This window comes from Macaca fascicularis, chromosome 16 (assembly GCF_037993035.2).
Source record: "Macaca fascicularis isolate 582-1 chromosome 16, T2T-MFA8v1.1".
In the NCBI taxonomy this organism is placed as follows: Eukaryota; Metazoa; Chordata; class Mammalia; order Primates; family Cercopithecidae; genus Macaca; species Macaca fascicularis.
The window spans coordinates 67,988,935-68,011,009 of NC_088390.1; the positions used below are offsets into that span (position 1 = coordinate 67,988,935).

The following is a 22,075-nucleotide window of genomic DNA, read 5'->3' on the forward strand; positions in this document are numbered from 1 at the left end:
ATGACTGTCATGTGCGTGGTGCCTGCCACCCTAACTGGCACCCATTTTGCAGGTCAGTTGCTCTCCCTGGAAGGAAGAGTATTCTCGAATTTCACCTTGAAGGAGGAAGAATTCAGGCTACCAGAACTGGACTAGCACTTCTTCCTTGGGAAGCTCTGCCGCGCCCCCATCCCACACCACCCCACCCCACAACACCACAGCAGGCCGCTGGAGTCGTGGGACCACCTGGGTCTATGGACCAAATCCTTCCTCACTAAGGGGAGGGGAGGGGTGTTCCGGCCAGGCAGGGTGGGAAGGCTGCTTGTGACATAAGAGTGCCCTGGTGACATGGAACAGATCTGTGGCATAAATAAAGGTGTCATAAACACAGGGCGGGGCTCACGCTTATAAGGGGCAGGAGCCTCTCAGGGCTGCCAGAATGGCTCCCGCTCAATGCGCGGCGCCAGCCTGTATCATGTCCCAGCTGCGTTTCTGGGGCCCATGGCCCCTCCTCACGTGGCAATTATTGTGTCTACTAGTCAAGGAGGCTCAGCCTCTGGAGTGGGTCAAGGACCCGCTCCAGCTGACCTCTAACCCCCTGGGGCCGCCTGAGCCCCAGTCTTCCCGCTCCTCCCATCTCCCATGGGAATCTCCCCATGCGCCCACTCCCCCGGCAGACCCCGGGGACTTTGATTACCTGGGGCCCTCTGCTTCCTCGCAGATGTCAGCCCCACCCCGGGAATCGACTGAAAATTTGGTTCCATTCCTGGACACAGATTCAGCTGAAGAGCTGCCCCTGGGGCCAGAGCAGTTCTCCGCTGCACACCAGGATTTAAATGACAAGCTGACTCCGGAAGAAAGGCTCCCAGAGGTGGTCCCACTGCTGGACGGGGATCAGAACCAGACCCTAGTTCAGCTTCCTCGCCTCAAAAGTAAGGTTCCAACTGCAGATCTAGATCGGGCTGCAGGCCATCAGGCAGATGAAATACTTGTTCCGCTAGACAGTAAGATTTCAAAACCAACCACATTTATTGTTTCGCCCAAGAACCTGAAGAAAGATCTAGCTGAGCGTTGGAGCCTTGCTGAGATTGTTGGAATTCCACACCGATTATCCAAACCTCAGCGTGAGAAACAGACTTTGCAGGATGAATATTCGAGTATGGACACACTGTATCCCGGCAGCCTGCCTCCAGAACTCCGGGTGAACTCAGATGAGCCTCCAGGGCCCCCTGAGCGAGTTGGACTTTCTCAATTCCATCTAGAGCCGGAAACTCAAAATCCAGAGACCCTTGAAGACATCCAGTCCTCTTCATTCCGGCAAGAAGCCCCAGGGCAGTTTCCACAGCTCCCTGAGGAGGAAGAACCTTCTTCCACCCAGCAGGAGGCCCCAGCTCTGCCTCCAGCATCCTCTATGGAGAGTCTAACTCTACCGAATCGTGAGGTGACAGTTCAGCCTCTAGGTGAGGATCAAGCTCATTATAACTTGCCCAACATTACAGTTAAACCTGCAGATGTGGAGGTTACCATAACTTCAGAGGCTGAAAACGAGACAGAATCTTCCCAAGCCCAGCAGGAGGCCCCAGTTCAGTTTCCAGAGGAGGCGGAACCTTCTGCAACCCAACAGGAGCCCCCAACTGAGCCTCCAGGTCCTCCTATAGAGGCTGAACTTTCCCCCAGTGAGCAGGAGCAGCCAGCTCAGCCTTCTGAGTCTTCTGGGGAGGTTGAATCTTCTCCAGCCCAGCAGGAGGCCCCAGCTCAGCCTCCAGAACATCATGAAGTCACAGTTTCACCTCCTGGTCACCATCAGACTCAGCATTCAGATTTGTCCAGTGTCTCTGTTAAGCCTCCAGATGTGCAGCTCACCATAGCAACAGAGCCTAGTGCAGAGGTGGGAACTTCTCCAATCCCCCAGGAGGCTACAGCTCAGCTCTCAGGGCCAGGTAATGATGTAGAACCTCTCGCCATCCAGCACGGGGGCCCACCTCTGCCTCCAGAGTCACTGGAAGAGGCTGGACCTTTAGCAATTCAACAGGAGACTTCAGTTCAATCTCCGGAACCTGTTAATAATGAGAACCCCTCTCCAACCCAGCAGGAGGCTGCAGCTGAGCATCCACAGACCGCTGAGGAGGGTGAGTCTTCTCTAACCCAGCAGGAGGCCCCAGCTCAGACTCCAGAGCTCCCTAATGTAGTTGTAGCTCAACCTCCAGAGCATTCAAACCTGACTCAAGCCACAGTTCAACCTTTGGACCTGGGGCTTACCATCACTCCAGAACCCACTACAGAGGTTGGACATTCTACACCTCTGAAGATGACTTTCGTTCCTCCAAAGCAACTTAAGGTGACACTTCCACATCCAGACCAGGTTCAGACTCAGTATTCACACCTGACTCAAGCCACAGTTCAACCTTTGGACCTGGAGTTTACCAGCACTCCAGAATCCACGACAGAGGTTGAACTTTCTCCAACCATGCAGGAGACCCCAACTCAGCCTCCTAAGAAAGTTGTACCCCAACTTCGAGTATATCAAGAGGTAGCAATTCCAACAGTAGGTCTGGATGAAGCTCAGCATCCAATGTCACCCAGCGTCACAGTTCAACCTTTGGACCTGAGACTTACCATCACTCCAGAACCCACTACGGAGGTTGTACCTTCTACAGCCCTGAAGAAGACTCTAGTTCCTCCAGAGCATCCTAAGGTGACACTTCCACATCCAGACCAGGTTCAGACTCAGTATTCACACCTGACTCAAGCCACAGTTCCACCCTTGGATCTGGGGTTTACCAGCACTCCAGAATCCACGACAGAGGTTGAACCTTCTACAGCCCTGATGACTACAGCTCCTCCTCCAGAACACCCTGAGGTGACACTTTCACCTTCAGGCAAAGGTCAGGCTCAGCATTCACACCTGACTCAAGCCACAGTTCAACCTTTGGACCTAGGGTTTACCAGCACTCCAGAATCCACGACAGAGGTTGAACCCTCAACAACCCTGACGACTACAGCTCCTCCTCCAGAACACCCTGAGGTGACACTTTCACCTTCAGACAAGGGTCAGGCTCAGCATTCACACCTGACTCAAGTCACAGTTCAACCTCTGGCCCTGGAGCTTACCATAACTACAGAACCTACTACAGAGGTTAAACCATCTCCAACCACAGAGGAGACCTCAACTCAGCCTCCAGACCCGGGGCTTGCTGTAACTCCAGAGCCCACTACAGAGACTGGACATTCTACAGCCCTGGAGACGACTACAGCTCCTCGTCCAGACCAGGTTCAGACTCTGCATCGAAAACTGACTGAAGTCACAGTTCCACGTACTGAACTAGAACCTACTCAAAATTCATTGGTGCAGTCTGTAAGTTATGCCCAAAATAAGACTTTAACTGCACCAGAGGGACAGAAGGCCTCCACAAGCACCAACATATGTGAGCTCTGTACCTGCGGAGATGAGACACTGTCATGTATTGATCTCAGCCCAAAGCAGAGGCTCCGCCAAGTACCTGTGCCAGAGCCCAACGCCTACAATGGCACCTTCACCATCTTGTAAGGATCACCTTTCCCCAATTGTCCTCTGTGTCCTGCCTGACGTGGCAGCCTTTTCCTGGAGGCCTTCCTGGGCTTTCTTTATCTCCCCAAGCCATCCTGACAACTGACTTTCTGCTTTCACCTATGCTTGTCAATTCTCCTTTCTCCTCATTCTCCTTTAATGTTAGGCCCCTTCTCCAGTCTTTAACTTTTACTCTAGCCTTTTACTCGTTTTCTCATCCATGTTTATTTAGCTCCATCACATCATTGCTTAACCGCCGCGCTCCTCCCATTTTTGCTTCACCCTCTTTACAGCAGCCTGTCCCTCTCCCGATCTCAGTGATGAGGCTCTAAGTGGTTAAGAGTTGATTCCGGAGCCAGGCTGCCTGGGGTTGAACCCAGGTCTATTTATTAGGTTGGTGACCCAGAGCAAGTTATTCTGCTCTGTGACTCAATTTCCTCACCTTTCAACTGGGGGTTATGCCAGTTCCCATTTCATAGGATTGTTGTGAAATGTAGGTGAGTGAATATATGAAACACTTCATCAGTGCCTAGCATATGTAGGAGTGTTGGCTGTTAACATGATTACTTGAGAGTCCTTTAGTTTTGTGCAGAACTCATCGTTGTCCCTAGGTTTCTATATGTAGCACTCGTTGTGTGTCAAACCCAGGGTCAAGTATGCTACTGTCTCCAGAACATGAAAATGATAGGAGGGAAGAAAGAGAATAGGCATAAAAAGGGAGGTATATATAATTAAGTACTAAAAGATAATGCAGACCATGGGTGCTAGAATTTGCCAGAATCTGTGATCCTGTGTGGAGATCAGGGAAAGCTACATGGATAAGCTAAAATTTTACTTGGGTCTTAAAGAGTAACTATAATTTGTTAAATAGAAAAAAAATAGGAGTACAGTCTAGGCAAAGGCATGGCTACAGGTATGGTTGGAATTTAGTAGACCATTCTGGCTGCAAAGAATTAGGTGAGGGAACAGTGAAGATGTGATTATGTAAAACCTTGACTATCAGCTATAGGCGTTTGAAAGTTACACAGTGAGGTATGGAAAGCCATTGAAAGTTTCCAAGCAAGAGAGATTAAATGATTAAAATAGGAGGATTATTTTATTTTATTATATATTTTTTGCTTTACGTTCAAGTGTAGACATGCAAAGGATTATTTTAGAATCCATATGTAGAGTGCCCAAAAGGAAAAGCTTATTTCAGGGAGACAGAATAGAAAGGTCTCGCAAAACGTAGGAGTAAAGTGTGAAGGGGCCAAATGAGGTCGGTTGTAATAAGAGTGGAAAGAAAAAGCCTAGGATGTTTCAGCAGAGGGCAAAGCTTTGGTGCTACCTGGCATAGGGTTTCTTTCTGCTTATTTATTGATAGTGATAAGCTTTTGCCCATTTTTCTGTTGAATTATTTACCATTTTTGTGTTGATTTGTAGGAGTTTGTTTAAACACATAAGTGCTTTTGGATAAAATACTTACATTCAAAGTAATTAACTGGCACTGTTTGTCCAAGAGATGGGACGGATAGGAAGTTAAGCTTCCAGGAGATGCCTCATCATTTGTGCCAGTGGCCCCGCATTGTTTCTTGGTGAATTGTGCAAACTGGGAAGCTGATAGCTCTGGAAATAAGAAAGCAGGTGTTATTTTCTGTAACTGAATATCCCCAACAAGGTTGCCATGATTCTTTTATTTATCCTGTTCATTTTTGTCCTACCTATTCAAGGATATAAACTGTGTTTCTTCACAGAAATTTCCAAGGAAACTATATTTCGTACATTGATGGAAATGTATGGAAAGCATACATTTGGACCGAGAAACTGTGAGTATATTCTCTCCAAATTTGACAAAAAACTAACTGCATTGTAAGATCCTTCTTGGTCCAGAATTTTGAGGTCTGAGAAATTTCTCCTTCATACCCGAAATCAGCCACTGTTGATGGCAATCCTATGATTATTTAAAAATTAAATTTGGTAGGCTCTCTTTAAAATAAGAGGCAATTTAAATTTATTTTCTATCACACAAATAATACATGGTTATATTCCTTTTTGTCCTCTTTTTTTTTTTTTTTTTTTTTTTTCAGAGACAGGGTTTTAATTTGTCCCCGGGCTGGAGTGCAGTGGCACAATCACATCTCACTGCAGCCTTCACCTCCCAGGCTCAAGTGATCCTCCCACCTCAGCCTCCCAAGTAGCTGGGACCACAGGTGCATGCCACCACGCCCACCTAATTTTGTATTTTTTTTGTAGAGACAGGGTCTTCCTATGTTGCTTAGTCTGATCTTGAACTCCTTGGCTCAAGTGATCCTCCCACTTGACCTCTTAAAGTGCTCATATTACAGGCGTGAGCCACCACCCCTGGTCCATGATTCTATTTTTAATGTATAAAAATGTAGTAACAGGTATAACAAAAACCCTCCTTGTGCCCTACTCCCTCATCCCTGAGGCAGTGCTACTCTGCATTTAGTGTACATCCTTCCAGACTTTTTCCCATTTGCCTACATACATATTTACAGAAAGCAAAATAGATTTGTTGTGTGGTTTTAAAATTTTTTTTTATTTACATAAATGGTAACATCTTGCAACTTGATTCTTTCACTTCATAATATGCCTTAGATTTGTTTCCTTCCCAGTACTCAGAGGGTGACCCCATTCATTTAAACTCCTGCATCATCCATAGTCTGGATGCATCCTAGTTTATTTAATAATTCCCCCATTGATGAATGCTTAGTTTAGTTTTATTGTTACATACATTGCTGAAATGAAATCCCTGTACATGCTTCTTTGTCAACATGGGCAAGTATTCCTGTAGAATAGATATCTAGAAATGGAATTGTTGGGGTGAAGACTATGTAGATATAAAATTTTAATTGCCCTCAAAAATGTCCCAACTTACTCTATTGTCAGGAGAAGATGACAGCATTCATATCCCCACACCTTTCACCACTGGGTATTCTCCAACTTTTTGTTGAAGTTATGCATGAATAAAAGGGATTCCATCTAAATTTGAATTTTTCTGATTACTCATGAATTTAATTAAATGTCTTTATATGTTTATAGAGCATTTGTGTTTCTTCTCTGAGTTTTCTGGCCTTTGTTCATTCTCCTTTTGAATCGTTTTATAATTTTCTTACTGATTTGTAGAAAGAACTGGTTTAGACACAAATAATTTTGGAAAAAATGCTTACATTCGAAGTAACTGGCATTTTTCACAACAGTTTGTGTGTCACATCATTAGTTCAACGTATATAGACAAGTCATGCATGAGTTCTTTTTTTTTTTTTTTTTTTTTTTTTGAGGCGGAGTCTTCACTCTGTCGCCCAGGCTGGAGTGCAGTGGCACCATCTCGGCTCACTGCAAGCTCCGCCTCCCGGGTTCGCGCCATTCTCCTGCCTCAGCCTCCCGAGTAGCTGGGACTGCAGGCGCCTGCCACTGCGCCCGGCTAATTTTTTGTATTTTTTAGTAGAGACGGGGTTTCACCGTGTTAGCCAGGCTGGTCTCGATCTCCTGACCTCGTGATCCGCCCGCCTCAGCCTCCCAAAGTGCGGGGATTACAGGCGTGAGCCACCACGCCCGGCCTGCATGAGTTCTAAATTAAAAATAAAACACATGCTAGGCGCGGTGGGTCATGCCTGTAATCCCAGCACCTTGGGAGGCCGAGGTCGGCGGATCACCTTAGGTCAGGAGTTTGAGACCAGCCTGGCCTATGGGGCAAAAACCCGTCTCTACTAAAAATACAAAAATTAGCCAAGCTTGGTGGTGGGTGCCTGTGATCCCATCTACTTGGGAAGCTGAGGCAGGAGAATTGCTTTATTTAGTTTTGAAATGAAAATGAAATGAAATGAAATGAAAGCAGAGCAGATACCACCGTCTTAAAATGATCATGACCCAGCTTTCCCCCACATGCAGGACATAGTCCTGTGCGGCAAATAGTTGTACTTTGCATTTTAATCTAGAAATAACTTGTTCATTTTCCAGAATTCTCAATGAAAATTATTTGACTGAATTACATAAGGATTCATTTGAAGGCCTGCTATCCCTCCAGTATTTGTAAGTTAGTTAATCACATTTATGAGTTTTTAGTCATATAATCTGTAAAATGAATAAGGGGTTCAAATTAGATAATCTCTAAGATTTCTTCCAGCAACAAAATTCTGCAATTCTGTAAGTTTGTATAGAGTCTCAGCCCATCTCTAGCATTAGTTACCTCCTATGCATTTTTAGTTTTTTAATTCCATAGACAAAATACAGACAGAAAAAAATGTCACATGGTAAGAAGATCTGAGCAGTGACTGACACCCGTATGAACCTTGTTTTATAAGTGTTCACACACCATCTTCTTCTATTCAGTCTACAACCAATAGATAAAATCTAATGTATGGTCTATTTTTAAATAGCCCATTAAGTTAAGATTTTTGCATTTTTAAAGGACTGTGAAAGAAAAAGAAAAGAACCAAAGAGAAATATGTGAGAGAGATCACATGTGGCCCAGAAAGCCTAAAATATTTACTGTCTGACCTTCACAAAAAAGAGATTTGAAAAAGTTGGTTGAGTAGGATGAAAGGAATTAAAGTTAACTTCAGATTGTTGCCTAAAGGAGAAGATACAGACCATCTACATTCATTTGTACATCATTAATCCAGAATTTTTTGGTAATTTAAGGGGAATTAAATTAATATTTAAATATTAAAAATCAGCTGAATTATATAGATAATATTATCAAGAATATTAAGCCCCCAAGAGAATAGACTGGTATTAAGGATTTCATTTCAGGAATTGTTATATGAAAACAGATGTTTAAAATGGTGGTTAAGTGGTAGAGCTAGAAATGTTTACACTCAGAAGTATACCAGAAATGCCCCTAACTCTTCACTAATTACAAAATAACTATCTCCCCAGCCCTGTTACCAAGAAAGGGATACCCGCATAGTATTTCTGTCTGTTTAGAGACAAGAAGATACTATGTTCATTGCTATGAAAGCTTGATTCCTATCCTTTGTCTCCCTTCCTAAACTATCCTGCACACAGTCAGAGAAGTGTGTATGTCATTAATCCTTGTTAAGCTCATTAGTGATGCTCTTTGTGCAAACAGATTCTTTCAATGTAGAAGGATTAAGGAAAGTGAGTGTAAAGACCCTCAAGTGGATGCCAAAGTGCTACAGAGGCCATGAAATGATAAAACTACATTTCCTTTAAAATAGTCATTTTCCTTCTACTCACTCCCCCAGCTATTCATTTATTTTACAAATATTTGAATTTGCTTTATTTCCAAGTGTCAGTTTTAAACATGGTGGGTGATGCAGATGAGCAAGACCTAGTCCATGCTTGCAAGGAGTTTATGCTCAGAAGAAATGGGATAAAAAAATAACTACATTAAAAAGAACAAATGGGTGTGGGCACTAGGAGGGATATATTGTTTCTGCAGCATAGGAGGGATAAATTATTTCTGGAGCACAGAAGAGGGGAAAATGCCTTCAATCTGGACCCAGGAGGATGTTACTAGAACAATGCCATTTGAAATAGGACTTTGAAGGGCCATTGTGTAATATCAGACAGACATCTTGGGGAAAATAATCTCAACTTGCAAAAGGAAAAGGGAAGAAGGGCAAAACACAGGAAAGTATTCCAGGAATACCATGAGTACCTGTAGAGTACAAGGAGGGAGAGTAGGAAATTGGAGCCAGATCTTCTAGGGCTTTGAATGCCCTGCTGAGGAGCCATCATGGGGAACCGTGTTACCGCAGCAGTGCTGTAGATAGATCTGCATCACAATCCCTGAGAGGGCGCGTTAGAACTCAGTTCCAGACTCCGCCCTCGTGGTTACTGATTCAGTTGGTCTAGAGTGGGACCAAGAATTTGCATCTTCAATAATTTCCCAGGAAATGCTGGTCTTTGCAAACCACTTGTGGAGAGTTTATCTGATGACTGTGTGCAGGATAGTTTAGGAAGGGAGAGACTAGAGATGGAGACATCAGCCAGACAGCGTTACACCATCCAGGTAAAGAGGGAGGGACCAGTCCCATCACTGTGTAACTGAAGAAATTGCTTTCATGAAATATAAAGCAATATAAAACCAAAAATGAATTTCTATTATGATAGAAATTCTATTAATATGATTTGAATTAGTTCAAAGTTATGTATTAGGTAAAGGGGTAATTTCCTTTCAAATGATGTGAAAGGATGTCCTTTATTTCTTCTGATATTGAACTGGCTTAGGAAAACAGACCTAAACTAGGAAGGTGTATAAATGTGAGGCTATTTTTTTTTTGATATGGAGTCTCGCTCTGCTGCCCAGGCTGGAGTGCAGTGGTGCAGTCTCGGCTCACTGCAAGCTCCAACTCCCGGGTTTATGCCTTTTTCCTGCCTCAACCTCCCAAGCAGCTGGTACTACAGGTGCCTGCCATCAGACCCAGCTAATTTTTTGTATTTTTTAGTAGGGACGGGGTTTCACCATGTTAGCCAGGATGGTTTCAATCTCCTGACCTCAGGATCCGCCAGCCTTGGCCTCCCAAAGTGCTGGGATTACAGACGTGAGCCACCATGCCCGGCCCGACTATTTTTTTTAATATTAGAAATTATATATAGAGATAAAAACTTTGAGCTCATAATCTAGGATTTGATGAGACTACTAAAGGGCATCTAATCAAGTCTACTGCTCTCAGGAAAAATTAGTTCCAAAATCTATTAAGTTGTATATTTATTAAAACCATGAATGTGAGACTCTAGGAGAGGTATGGGCAGGGTTAGGGGCTCTGGAAAGTTCAAATAGAAGTCCAAACGTTTAGAGTTGAGATGAAAAATGTGTATTCAATGTTATTCTACACTATTGCTATTATTCATACTAGTCGACATTTAATAACTAATCAAGGCGATATTTTCCTTTTGCTTTTCCTAGAGATTTATCCTGCAATAAAATACAGTCTATTGAAAGACGTACATTTGAACCACTACCATTTTTGCAGTTTATGTAAGTTACAAATATAACTTTATTACATTTGGAATTTTTATAAAACTTAATTATAAACCTCTTTGCTATTCATTTTGAAATATGATTAAAGTTTTACCAGTAGAAAGCTACTAAAATTATAGAGCAAATCCTTTTTGTCTCTAGCAAGGATTAGTGTGAGAATTATGACACAGATCATAGTGAATCATCAGAGAGCAGTGGTTCTCAGCTGGTGTGATTTTGTACTCAGGTGGCATTTGGTAATGTCCAGAGACAGTTTTGGTTGACAAAACTGTGGGTGTGCTCCTGGCATCTGGTGGGCAAAGGCCAGAGATGCTGCTCAACATCCTCCAAGGTATAAAACAAACCCCCACGGCAAAGAGTTATAGAGTCCAAAATGTCGATGGCACTGAAGTTGTGAAATCCTGTTCTAGAGAAATAAAGATCACTTCACACAGGTATTTACTGAGCATTCACTGTTTTGTAGCTAATGCACCACATGTGCAATATTAAAGTATAAATCATAAGCCAGAATCTTCCACAGTGAGATTTCCTTAGTGCGTACAGGAAGTATTGAGGTTATGTTCCATCCTATGTAAATTAGAATCATGGCAAATGATAAATGTTCTGAAATAATTTTTTTTTTCCTTTGGCTTGTGTGTGTTTTTGTTTGTTTGTTTTTTTTTTTTTTTTTTAGAAATCTTGGTTGCAATTTACTCACAGAACTGAGCTTTGGAACATTTCAGGCCTGGCATGGAATGCAGTTTTTATACAAGTTGTAAGTGAAATAGAAGATGAATACATGTAAAGAACTATTTATGTATAAAAACTCATACAATTATTGGTTAGCTCTGTATAAGCACATTATGAACTCTGAAAAGTATGTCTTAAGATCCATTCATTTTTCTCAAATGGGGAAACTAAGGTACAAAGAGGCCAAGAGACGTACATAGCTTATATATGACCTGCTCTGCTTGTCCTAGTTCTGACCTATGCATGGGCAAGAAAAGGCTTCAAAGAAGTGACCCTCAACTTAGTCTTTTTGCTGGGCTCAGGCCTGTAATCCTAGAACTTTGGGAGCCAAGGCAGGCAGATCACCTGAGGTCAGGAATTCAACACCAGCCTGGCCAACATAGTGAAACCCTGTAACTACTAAAAATACAAGAAAATTAGCCGGGTGTGGTGGTGCAGTTTTTTGCTCCCTGGAGGACTTTGTGTTAAGCTTCCTTCCTTGCAGCTAAATGTTGCAGACATTTAAGCAGTTAGAAACTCTGCATATGAGCAGGAATCAAAGTTAAATCCAAAGTGTAGGGCCGGGCGTGGCAGCTCACACCTGTAATCCCAGTACCTTCGGAGGCCAAGGTGGGAGGATCACTTGAGGTCAGGAGTTTGAGACCAGCCTGGCCAACATGGCAAAACCCCGTCTCTACTAAAAATACAAAAATTAGCAGGTCTTGGTGGCAGGCGCCTGTGATCCCAGCTATCGGGAGTCCAAGGCACAAGAATGACTTGAACCTGGGAGGTGAAAGTTGCAGTGAGCCGAGATTGTGCCACCGCACTCCAACCTGCCCACCAGGCTGGTCTTGAACTCCAGTGATCTCAGGTGATCCGCCCACCTCAGCCTCCCAAAGTGCTGGGGTTACAGGTGTGAGCCACCATGTCTGGCCAAGATGCTTTTTATGTTAAGCTATCGTGCAAAAAAAATTTTTTTGTAAAGAAAATACATCACTTTATCTTAATCCCATATACGTTCTTGACTACTCTTCTACCATAAGTGCAAAAATTCTATGATTTCTCTGTAGAACATACCCAGCAAATCAGAGTGGGTATATTCAATGGCCTGAAGGGGACTTTAGACTCAAGGTGAAGATTCTCCTCGACATCTGACTTTAGAAAAGACTTTCCACCTCTCTTGTGGTTCAGAAATCTAGTTTCACACAGTTCATTTTGAGGTAGAGGGAGGCATTCAGGATGTATCTAAACTAGAGCAGCAGTTTCTGCAGATGCTCCTCTCTGTCCTCATTAATTTGCTGATGCCTGACTTAGGAAAAGGACACTGAGGGTCTCTTTCTCTTTTGCCCTCACACCAGAGAACAGGCTCATTAGGTCCCTCCACCAACAGGTTTAGGGAGCATCAATACAAATGGCTTAAACTCACCACCTTTACTAAGCACTTTATAACACTGGGAGTCCCTCATAAAAATCTGGTGGCCAGGAGCGGTGGCTCATGCCTGTAATTCCAGCACTTTGGAAGGCTGAGGTGGGTGGATCACCTGAGGTCAGGGGTTCAAGACCAGCCTGACCAACATGGTGAAACCCCGTCTCTACTAAAAATACAAAAATTAGCTGTGCATGTTGTTGGGCACCTGTAATCCCAGCTACTCAGGAGGCTGAGGCAGGAGAATCACTTGAACCCAGGAGGCAGAGGTTGCAGTAGCCGAGATCGCACTATTGCACTGCAGCCGGGGCGACAGAGTGAGACTCTGTCTCAAATCATCATCATCATCATCATCATCATCATCATCATCATCATCATCTAGCCAGCTTCACTACAATTATGTAGGAAACGCCAGGAAAACACTGGAATCACAGTTGATAAAAATTAATGAATTCACTCAAAAGCATTCACTGAGTGCCATGTCCGTTTGTGCCAGGTACTCTACTAAGCGCCAGGGGTAAAAAATCCATCTCAAAGACACACCAAGATGAGGACTTTGTCCCCAAGGGACTTTCATTCCTCGAGGAGGAAGCGGCTGCTGATGGGAAACATACGAGAGCCATGTGGGGATCTGTACAGCAGGGTGACCAGGAGAGGACAAAGCAGGAATGGGTGGTGGGTAAGAAAGACTTGAGGAGACACTAACTTGCTTATCTCGAGTTTCTGTGTTCGTCTTAACAGAAAAGGGCATTTGCTTCATGGTGATGAAAAAATCAGAGCCAGCTGATACTGGAAATTAATACTCATTTCATATAAACAGAATAGAGCTGAACCCTTCAAACTAAGTCACAGTTACTTTCAGAGATTGGCACAAGGGTCTCAACACACCAAGTGTGTTAGGGGCTGGGCTCCTTTGTTTGGGTCAAATCTTTCTGGTAAACAAAGCTACACTGCAGAGTCATATTTGGCACATGTGACCTATAGGCCCATTGCATTTCTTTCCAAAGGCAAGTTGCCAAGGGAAGGTGCCAGTAATTTTATGACCAGTATGACACCATTTTGTGGTGTTTGTAAGTTGAAACAATATATTTCCCGGCATTACATAAGTTTGTAAAAAACAAACAACAAAAAGAGGCCCCAGCTGTGGTTGCTGGATGATGAATTGAATAGAGCCTAAGCTTCAGAGCTTCTCACTTGCACAGGCCCTTCCAAGGTCCTGGGAGGGCCCCTGGAAATTTTTGTATTCATAATTTATGTTTTGACTAGATAAGGTTCAGGCCCCACAAAATCCTGAAATCATCCCTGGGTTCCAATAGTTACAGCATAGTAAATCTCTTGAATAAAGCCTCTATGTTATTGATACTGACTGGCCAGGTTAGCAGTGTGATAGGGTCAGTCCATTTTGAATCTGAAATCCATCTCAAAGACAAACCAAGAGCTTATTAGTGGACTTAACTGGGTTCTGCTGGCCCAAGCGCAGTAAAGCCAAACACCCATATCGAGGTTCTGCATTGGGGAAAGGAGGACATTTATTTGCAGGGCATCCAAGCAAGAAGGACCAGGCAGCTATCAAAGTCCCCCTCTGAATGGGGGCAGTAATCTTATCTCTTACAGATGAAATCATGAATGAAATGGTTTATGGAAAAGCAGCAATGGTTGATAATTCTAAATGTTAAGTAAGTTTATATTTTTTCCCTGAGTTTAAAGTGCTTCTCCTTCATTCCCATACACAGGTCCAGACTGATGGCTTATTTTTTAAAATTCTCTTAGTCACTTCATTGGTTCTAACAATAATTTTAGAAACTGGATGACTTTGCAGTGTAGAAAGGCTATACTTTATTCCGATAGAGCACACTCACATATTGGCTTGTCTGTGGCTCATCAATATCATGCCAAGAATGTAAGCCCTAAGAGAGAATCAGAGCAAAATCCAGGCTTTATCCCTATTGAATTATTTATCCCACTATTAGAATATTAGTGAGGTAGGTGTGGCCACCCCGTGATGGCAAATTGAGCTTCGTTCACAAACATGGCTTGTTGTGCCCCCCAGTCTACTGACATCAGCTTCCTTTACACAGCGGTAGATGCACAGAAGTGTGCGCAGTTGAGGATGTTGTCATCATGCTTTGGTATGTATTGGAACCCTGGCAGCTGCTTCTCGGATTCAGAGAGGCGTAAACATTACAGATGAAAAGAACAACTGGCGTCTGTCCTTTGGGGTGATTTAGGGTGGCTGTTTAAATTTGTAATGGTTTAAAAGTCTTGAGATTGTCACACGTAGCAACTTATACTTTTCTTCTCAGCTGCAGCTTATTCTTCTCACCTGTGTAACAAGCTGTCTTCTCTTCTCACAAAAGCTCAGCATTTCTTCCTCTGCCCCATAGCATTTTTTCAGTACTTACATTTACTAGGTCCTGTTTAGGTTGTAGGCACCTAAGTACTTATACAAGTGAGATAACATGTCCGAAGTTCTTAGAACAGTGCTTGGCATATGGTAAATGCTCCATACGTGTTACCTCCTATGATATCTCACTTTCATTTTTCCAACAACTCTTGCAATGCAGTTATTATCATCATTTCTATTTTGCAGATGAGGAAGTTGAAACTCAGAGACGCTAGGTAATTTGCTTAGGTTCACATGGCTAATAAATGGCAGAACCACTTACAAACTTTGCAAGTAATTTTCGATGCAGCTCTTAGTTCCCCTGTAATAGGAGCTGAATGATGTCAGTTTGGCTTTGTGTGCATTGTATCTTACTTTCGAACTTGAATAGGATTTTTAGAGCAGTGAGCTCCGTTTCCCTCTGAGAATCCCATGCTTCCGGAGCTCCTGGCCGTACCAGCTCTGGGCATCCCCAGGGTTCATGCTCACTAGTCAGTGCTGGTGTGACATGACGGCTGAGCACCGGCACTGTGTCCAGCGCATTGCTAGGCACTATACACATGCTCTTTCATTGCTTCCTCAAACTGCCTTGTGCTGTAAATGCTACCCAGAAAGGCTCATGTTCATTACTCGAGTCACTTCACCAGAAAGTGACAGAGCCAGAATTCCAACCCAGGTCTGCAGATTCCAGGTCCCTTGCTTCTCCTGTTGTTCCTCATTTTCAGGGAGTCTTCTTCAAGGTTATTTTCAGGACTTTGATTAAGATATAGGCTCACAGCTCGGCATGGTGGCTCATGCCTGTAATCCCAGCACTTTGGGAGGCCGAGGTGGGTGGATCACTTGAGCTCAGGAGTTCAAGACCAGCCTGGCCAACATGGTAAAACCCCGTCTCTACTAAAAATACAAAAACTAACTGGGCATGGGGACGGGCAACTATAATCCCAGCTACTCTGAAGGCTGAGGCAGGAGAATCACTTGAATCCAGGAGGTGGAGGTGGCAGTGAGCCAAGATCACACCATTGCACTCCAGCCTGGGCAACAGAGTGAGACTTCGTCTCAAAAAAAAAAAAAAAAGCTCACCATTTCAGATTCTCTAGACTTTGCTCCTGAGAAAGGGTTTACGTGATGCAGTTCGAGGTCTTGTATTGACCAGCTTGGTGTGGGGACATGTGTTTTCATGACCCATGAACCTATATAGATGAGTAAAGAGGTTACTTTCTCCCCAAGTACATCACACATATTGGATGAGGGTCTAGGTCATCTGCTTATTTCTTTGACTACCTTCCTCCATGGAACCAGTTTTCCCTGACTGCCTTGGGATTCTAGCATAGATCATTTTGGAGTTTGTCATTTAAATTTGGTTTCATGGCCGCTTTGGACATTTTTTCAGCTAACGCTGTTAGGATTTCAGTACATTTAAGACAGTGATGACATGCTCCAGTCCTTTCATCTCTGTCTCCTCAGTTAATAGAAAGGAAACGTAGCCCATCTGTCTGGACCTGAACAGAAGAATTTGGAGAAAAAAATAAAAATAGAAAACAGGCAAGAAATGTTCCCTTATTTTGTGAGCTACCTTTATTCTGTCCCATTGTTCTACAGTAAAAGGCTTGTACAAAAATATTTCAGTTTTCCTAATCTAATAAGGCATATTTAAAAAAATTATTTAGAGCAATACTTCTTAAACTTTGACTCTGAGACTGTCTTTGAGACCAAAAAAAGCTTGCCACATTTTACTCCCATAAAGATACCAAAAAGGCGATGGACTGGGAGTCAGTGCACCTTAGTTTAATGTGTAAAATGAAAGACTTGAACCGGAAATGGAAATGATCATCTACTGTGAATCTAAAAACAGTTAAGGCGCTGTGGCTCACGCTGGTAATCCCAGCATTTTAGGAGGCCAAGATGGGCGGATTGCTTGAGCCCCAGGAGTTCAAGATCAGCCTGGGTAACAAAGTGAGACCCCGATCTCTACTAAAGACTTTTTAAAAGTGGAAACATAAATATAAATAAATAAAAACATTCATATCATTTGGTTTGTGGAAAAGAGTTGCTGTAGAGTCCTCAAACTTCAGCCATTGAGCAAGTTCCCACTCAGTCTCTCCATGGCCCAGGCACCACCTTAGTCAAGAAAAGAATGCCTTAGAACAGGAGAAATATAGGAGAATATCGAGTGGCCCTATATTTTAATTTCATTAGGGACAAATGCAAACATCCTAAGGTCAGTTGGAGAAGAGCTTCCTACTTCAGAGGTAATGCTGAGCTTAAGGCTATGGATGAGCTGTCAAGAAAGATGGAAGGTTGGAGAGTGAGATAATTTTGGTGGAAAGATAACAAACTTGGCTAAGTTGTTTTGGCTACATATTGCTTTGTAGTCATTATTATTTTTTTTTGTTTTTTTGTTTTTTTGTTTTTTTTTTTTTTGAGACGGAGTCTCGCTCTGTAGCCCAGGCTGGAGTGCAGTGGCCGGATCTCAGCTCACTGCAAGCTCCGCCTCCCGGGTTCACGCCATTCTCCGGCCTCAGCCTCCCGAGTAGCTGGGACTACAGGCGCTGCCACCTCGCCCGGCTATTTTTTGTATTTCTTAGTAGAGACGGGGTTTCACCGTGTTAGCCAGGATGGTCTCGATCTTCTGACCTCGTGATCTGCCCATCTCGGCCTCCCAAAGTGCTGGGATTACAGGCTTGAGCCACCGCGCCCGGCCTATTATTATTATTTTTTAATAGAAACAGGGTCTCACTATGTTATTCAGGCTAGTCTCAAACTCCTGGGCTCAAGCTGTCCTTCTACTTCGGCCTCCCAAAGTGCTGAGATACAGGCTTGAGTTGCTGTGCCCAGCCTACATTCATTTTTAATAGCTGGGAGGAAAGTGGGCAGGGGAAGATAGAGAAAGAGGGGGTAGCCGACTTGAACAAAGCCCACCATTGGTCTTACAGGTTTTCATGCCAAAAAAAAGTACGAAGGGTATTTAAAGCCCTAGTTTGAGAATCCATACTTAACCAGTCATGTGGCACTCACATTCTTTCTTTCTCTTTGTAACATCATCTTATTGAATATTAGTGTTACAGAACAAGTTAATGGCACTGAAAAACCATCTGGAATAGGAAGAGAAGGGGGATCACAAGGCAGGACGACTGTGTGGCTCCCGGCCTCGCCACTGACTCACTCTGACCGTGGTCAAGGGAGAGTGAGTCTTCACTCCTCTTTTTTCATCTGCCAGCATGTTTGTTCTCCTGGCACCTGGTGTTCTATACGATACAACATGCTTCTTTGTGTTAAATTGAGACATGATCCACATACCATCAACGCAGTATTAGAAAGTGGACAATTCAGTGGTGGTTAGTACATTCACAAGGTTGTATGGCAAACAACCACCATTATCTAACCCCAGAACATTTTCATCTTTCTGAAAAGAAACATGGTACCCATTAGCCATCACTCCCCATTGCTGTCTTCCCTCAGGTCCAGGTAAGTACTAATCTACTTTGAGTCCCTGTGGATTTGCCTATTCTAGATCTTTCATATAAATGAATCATACAGTATGTGGCCTTCTGTGTCTGGTTTCTTTTCACAAAGCATGTTGTTTCTAAGGTCCTCCCATGCTGCAGCATGTATCATTCCTTTGCAAGGCTGAGTGATATTCCATTGTATGGAGCCATCACTGTATCAGTTCATCCATTCATCACTTAGTGGACATTTGGGTTGTTTCTACTTTATTCTGGCATTTATGAATAATGCTGCTGTGGACATGCGTGTACTCGTTTTTGTGTGGACATGTTTTTAATTCTAGGGTGCATCCCTAGCAGAATTGCTAGATCATAGGGCAGCTCCTACGTTTAACTTTTTGAGGACCTGTCAAACTGTTTTCCACAGTGGCTGCTCAGTTTTACACTTCCACATGCAATGTTTGAGGGTTTCAGTTTCTCCATGTCTTTGTCAACACTGTCATTTTCTATCTCTTCAAATTATAGCCATCCCAGTGAGTGTAAAGTAGTATCTAGTATCTCGCTGTGGTTTTTGATGGATATTTCCCTAATGATTTAAGACATTGAACATTTTTTATGTGCATATGGGCCATTTATGTATCTTCTTTGAAGAAATATTCAAATCCTCTCCCTGTTTGTCTTTTTATTGAATTACAGGAATTCGGTATATCTTCGGGACACTCTGGATATTAGACCTTAACAGATAATTTGCCTGTATTTTCTCTCATCCTGTGAGTTCTGTGACTTTCTTGACAGTGTCCTTTGATGCACAAAAGTTTTTAATTTTCATAAAATCTAATTTATTTTTCTTTTGGTTGTTTGTACTTTTGGTGTCATGTTTGTGTATAAAATGTCTTATTCTTCTTTAAGAAGGTTCAGGGTTTGGTTTTAAATCAGGCTGTGTACCTTTCATCAGTCTGACATTCCTTTCACCATGTCAGGCTGCCTTCAGCTAGTAATAGTTCATTAAATTCAAAAGACAAAATTGTTTTAAAAGAAAAATAATCAGTTTGGAGAAGAAAAAACTGTTGTCTAATTTAGGGTCATGAGATTTACTAACCATGTTTTCGTCTAAGAGTCTTATCATTTTGGCTCTTACATTTAGGTATTTGACATATTTTGCATTAATTTTTATAATCGTGTGAGGTGTAGGGGGTCTACCTTCATTATTTTGCCACATAGATGTTCAGTTGTTCCACCACCATTTAAAAAAAAAATTATCCACATTGAATTGTTTTAGCACCCTTGTCAAAAATCAATTTGCCATAAATGCGAGGGTTTATTTCTGGGTTGTCAATTCTATTCTGTTGATTTATTTGTCTGTCCACATTCCAGTATCACACTGTGATTGCTGTAGATTTGATTTGGGTTTTGAAATTGGGACATTTGAGTCTTCCCACTTTGTTATTTTGCAAGATTATTTTGCTATTTTGGGTGCCTTAAATTGCCATAGAATTTTAGAACTAGCTTGTCACTTTCTGGAAAGAAGCCAGCTAGGATTTTGATAAGAATTGTGCTGACAATAGCAAAGACATGTAATCAACCTAAATGTCCAACCTAAATGCTATGTTATTCCTATTCCAATACTTTGCAATATATGCAGCTTTTTAGAAAGAGGATGTGTTAGCAGGGCGCAGTGGTTCACGCCTGTAATACCAGCACTTTGGGAGGCCGAGGCAGGCGGATGGCCTGAGGTCAGGAGTTAGAGACCAGCCTGGCCAACATGGTGAAACCCTGTGTCTACTAAAAGTACAAAAATTAGCGGGTCTGGTGGTGGGTGCCCATAATCCCAGCTACTCGGGAGGCTGAGGCAGGAGAATCACTTGAACCCGGGAGGTGGAGGTTGCAGTAAGCCAAGGTCACGCCACTGCACTCAAGCCTGGGCGATAGAGCGAGACTCCAATGGAGACGGGTTTCAGCATGTTGATCAGGCTGGTCTCAAACTCTTGACCTCAGATGATCTGCTTGCTTCAGCCTCCCAAAGTGCTGGGATTACGGGTGTGAGTCAGCATGCCTGGCCAATAAATGAAAACTTTAAGTAAAAAAAAAATTGTAGTGAAACCATAGGTCAATTTGGAGAATTGCGGTATTATTATGTGATCCATGAATACAGAATACTCTGTTGAATTTGGTTTGCCAGATTTTGTCAAGCATTTTTCCATCTATATTCATAAGAAATACTGGTCTGTAATTTTTTGTGTGTGATGTCTTTAGTTTAGATACCAGGGTACTATCACCCTCATAGAATAAGTTAGGAAATGTTCTCTTCTCATCTATATTTTGAAAGACTTTATGAAGGATCCGTGTTAATTCTTCTTTAAGTATTTGGTAGATTCACCAGTGAAGCTGCCTGCTGGTCTTCAGCTTTTCTTTGTGGAAGGTTTTTTGATTACTACCTCAATCTCTTTACTTGACGTAGGTCTGTCTATTCAGATTTTCTGTTTTTTCTAAAGTCAGTTTCAGTAGTTTATATCTTTATGGTAATGTGTCTATTTCATCCAGATTATCTAATTATTAGCATATATTATTTATATATATAATCCTTTTTATTCATATTATAATCCTTGTTATGTCTCTAAGAACAATAGTAATGTTCCCTCTTTCATTCCTAATTTTAATAATTTGGTCTTCTGTATTTGTGCAGTACAGTGGCTCACGCCTGTCATCCTAGCACTTTGGGAGGCTGTGGTGGGAGGATGGCTTCAGCCTAGGTTGAAGGCCAGCCGGGGCAACATACTGAGACCTCATCTCTACAAAAAAATTTAAAAATTAGCTGAGTGTGGTGGCACACGCCTGTAGTCACAACTACTCAGGTAGCTAAGGCAGGAGGATCACTTGAGGCCGTGAGGTCGGGGCTGCAGTGAGCCATGATTGTGCCACTGCACTCCAGCCTGGGAAACAGAGTGAAACCCTGTCTTGAAAAATGCAAAATAAAAAAACAAAATGTTTGTGGCCAGATGCAGTGGTGCATACCTATAATCCCAGTACTTTGGAAGGCCAAGGAAGGAGGATTGCTTGAGGCCAGGAGTTTGAGACCAGCCTGGGCAACATAGTGAGACCCTATCTCTAAAATTTTTTTTACAATTAGCCGAGTGTGGTAGTGCACACCTGTGGTCTCAGCTACATCTTAATTTTATAACATTGTAGTTCAGATTAATACCAACTTTGTTTCAATAGTATATAAAAACTTTGCTTCTCTAAGGCTCCACTCTCACCCCCTCCTTTATCCTGTTATTGTCACACATTACATCTTTATACACTTTATGTTCATCAACTAGATTTATAATTATTGCATTATGTAAGTATCTTTTTCTTATTTTTTTTCTTTATTTTGGGACAGAGTCTTGCTCTGTTGCCCAGGCTGGAGTGCAGTGGCACAGTTTTGACCCACTGCAACCTCTGCCTCCCAGGTTCAAGCGATTCTAGTGCCTCAGCCTCCTGAGTAGCTGGGACTGCAGGCACGTAACACCATGCCTGGCTAATTTTTGTATTTTCAGTAGAGACAGGGTTTCACCATGTTTCCCAGGCTGGTCTCAAACTCTTGACCTCAAGTGATCCTCCAGCCTCAGCCTCCCAAAGTGCTGGGATTACAGGCTGA

General features: G+C 42.8%; 1 protein-coding gene across 29 annotated transcripts in view; it reads left to right on the top strand.

Moving 5' to 3' along the window:
- LOC135967731 (leucine-rich repeat-containing protein 37A3-like) overlaps positions 1 to 22,075 on the top strand; it is a 99,058-nt gene that overhangs the window by 56,112 nt on the left and 20,871 nt on the right. For 3 of the 29 annotated variants that reach the window (XR_012425996.1, XR_012425997.1, XM_074020037.1), the window contains exons 2-3: positions 701 to 3,522; positions 5,260 to 5,331. The exons of 1 other annotated variant lie outside the window; for it this stretch is intronic. Coding sequence is in view for 16 of the 28 variants with exons in the window: in XM_074020037.1 (XP_073876138.1) it covers positions 701 to 3,522; positions 5,260 to 5,331 (2,894 nt within the window). In the remaining 12 variants the exon portion in view is untranslated. Of the gene's footprint in view, positions 1 to 52; positions 3,523 to 3,912; positions 4,024 to 5,259; positions 5,332 to 7,486; positions 7,559 to 10,403; positions 10,476 to 11,151; positions 11,233 to 22,075 lie in introns of those variants that run through there. 25 more of the 29 variants (XR_012425994.1, XM_065531799.2, XR_012425995.1 and 22 more) reach the window with 19 other exon arrangements.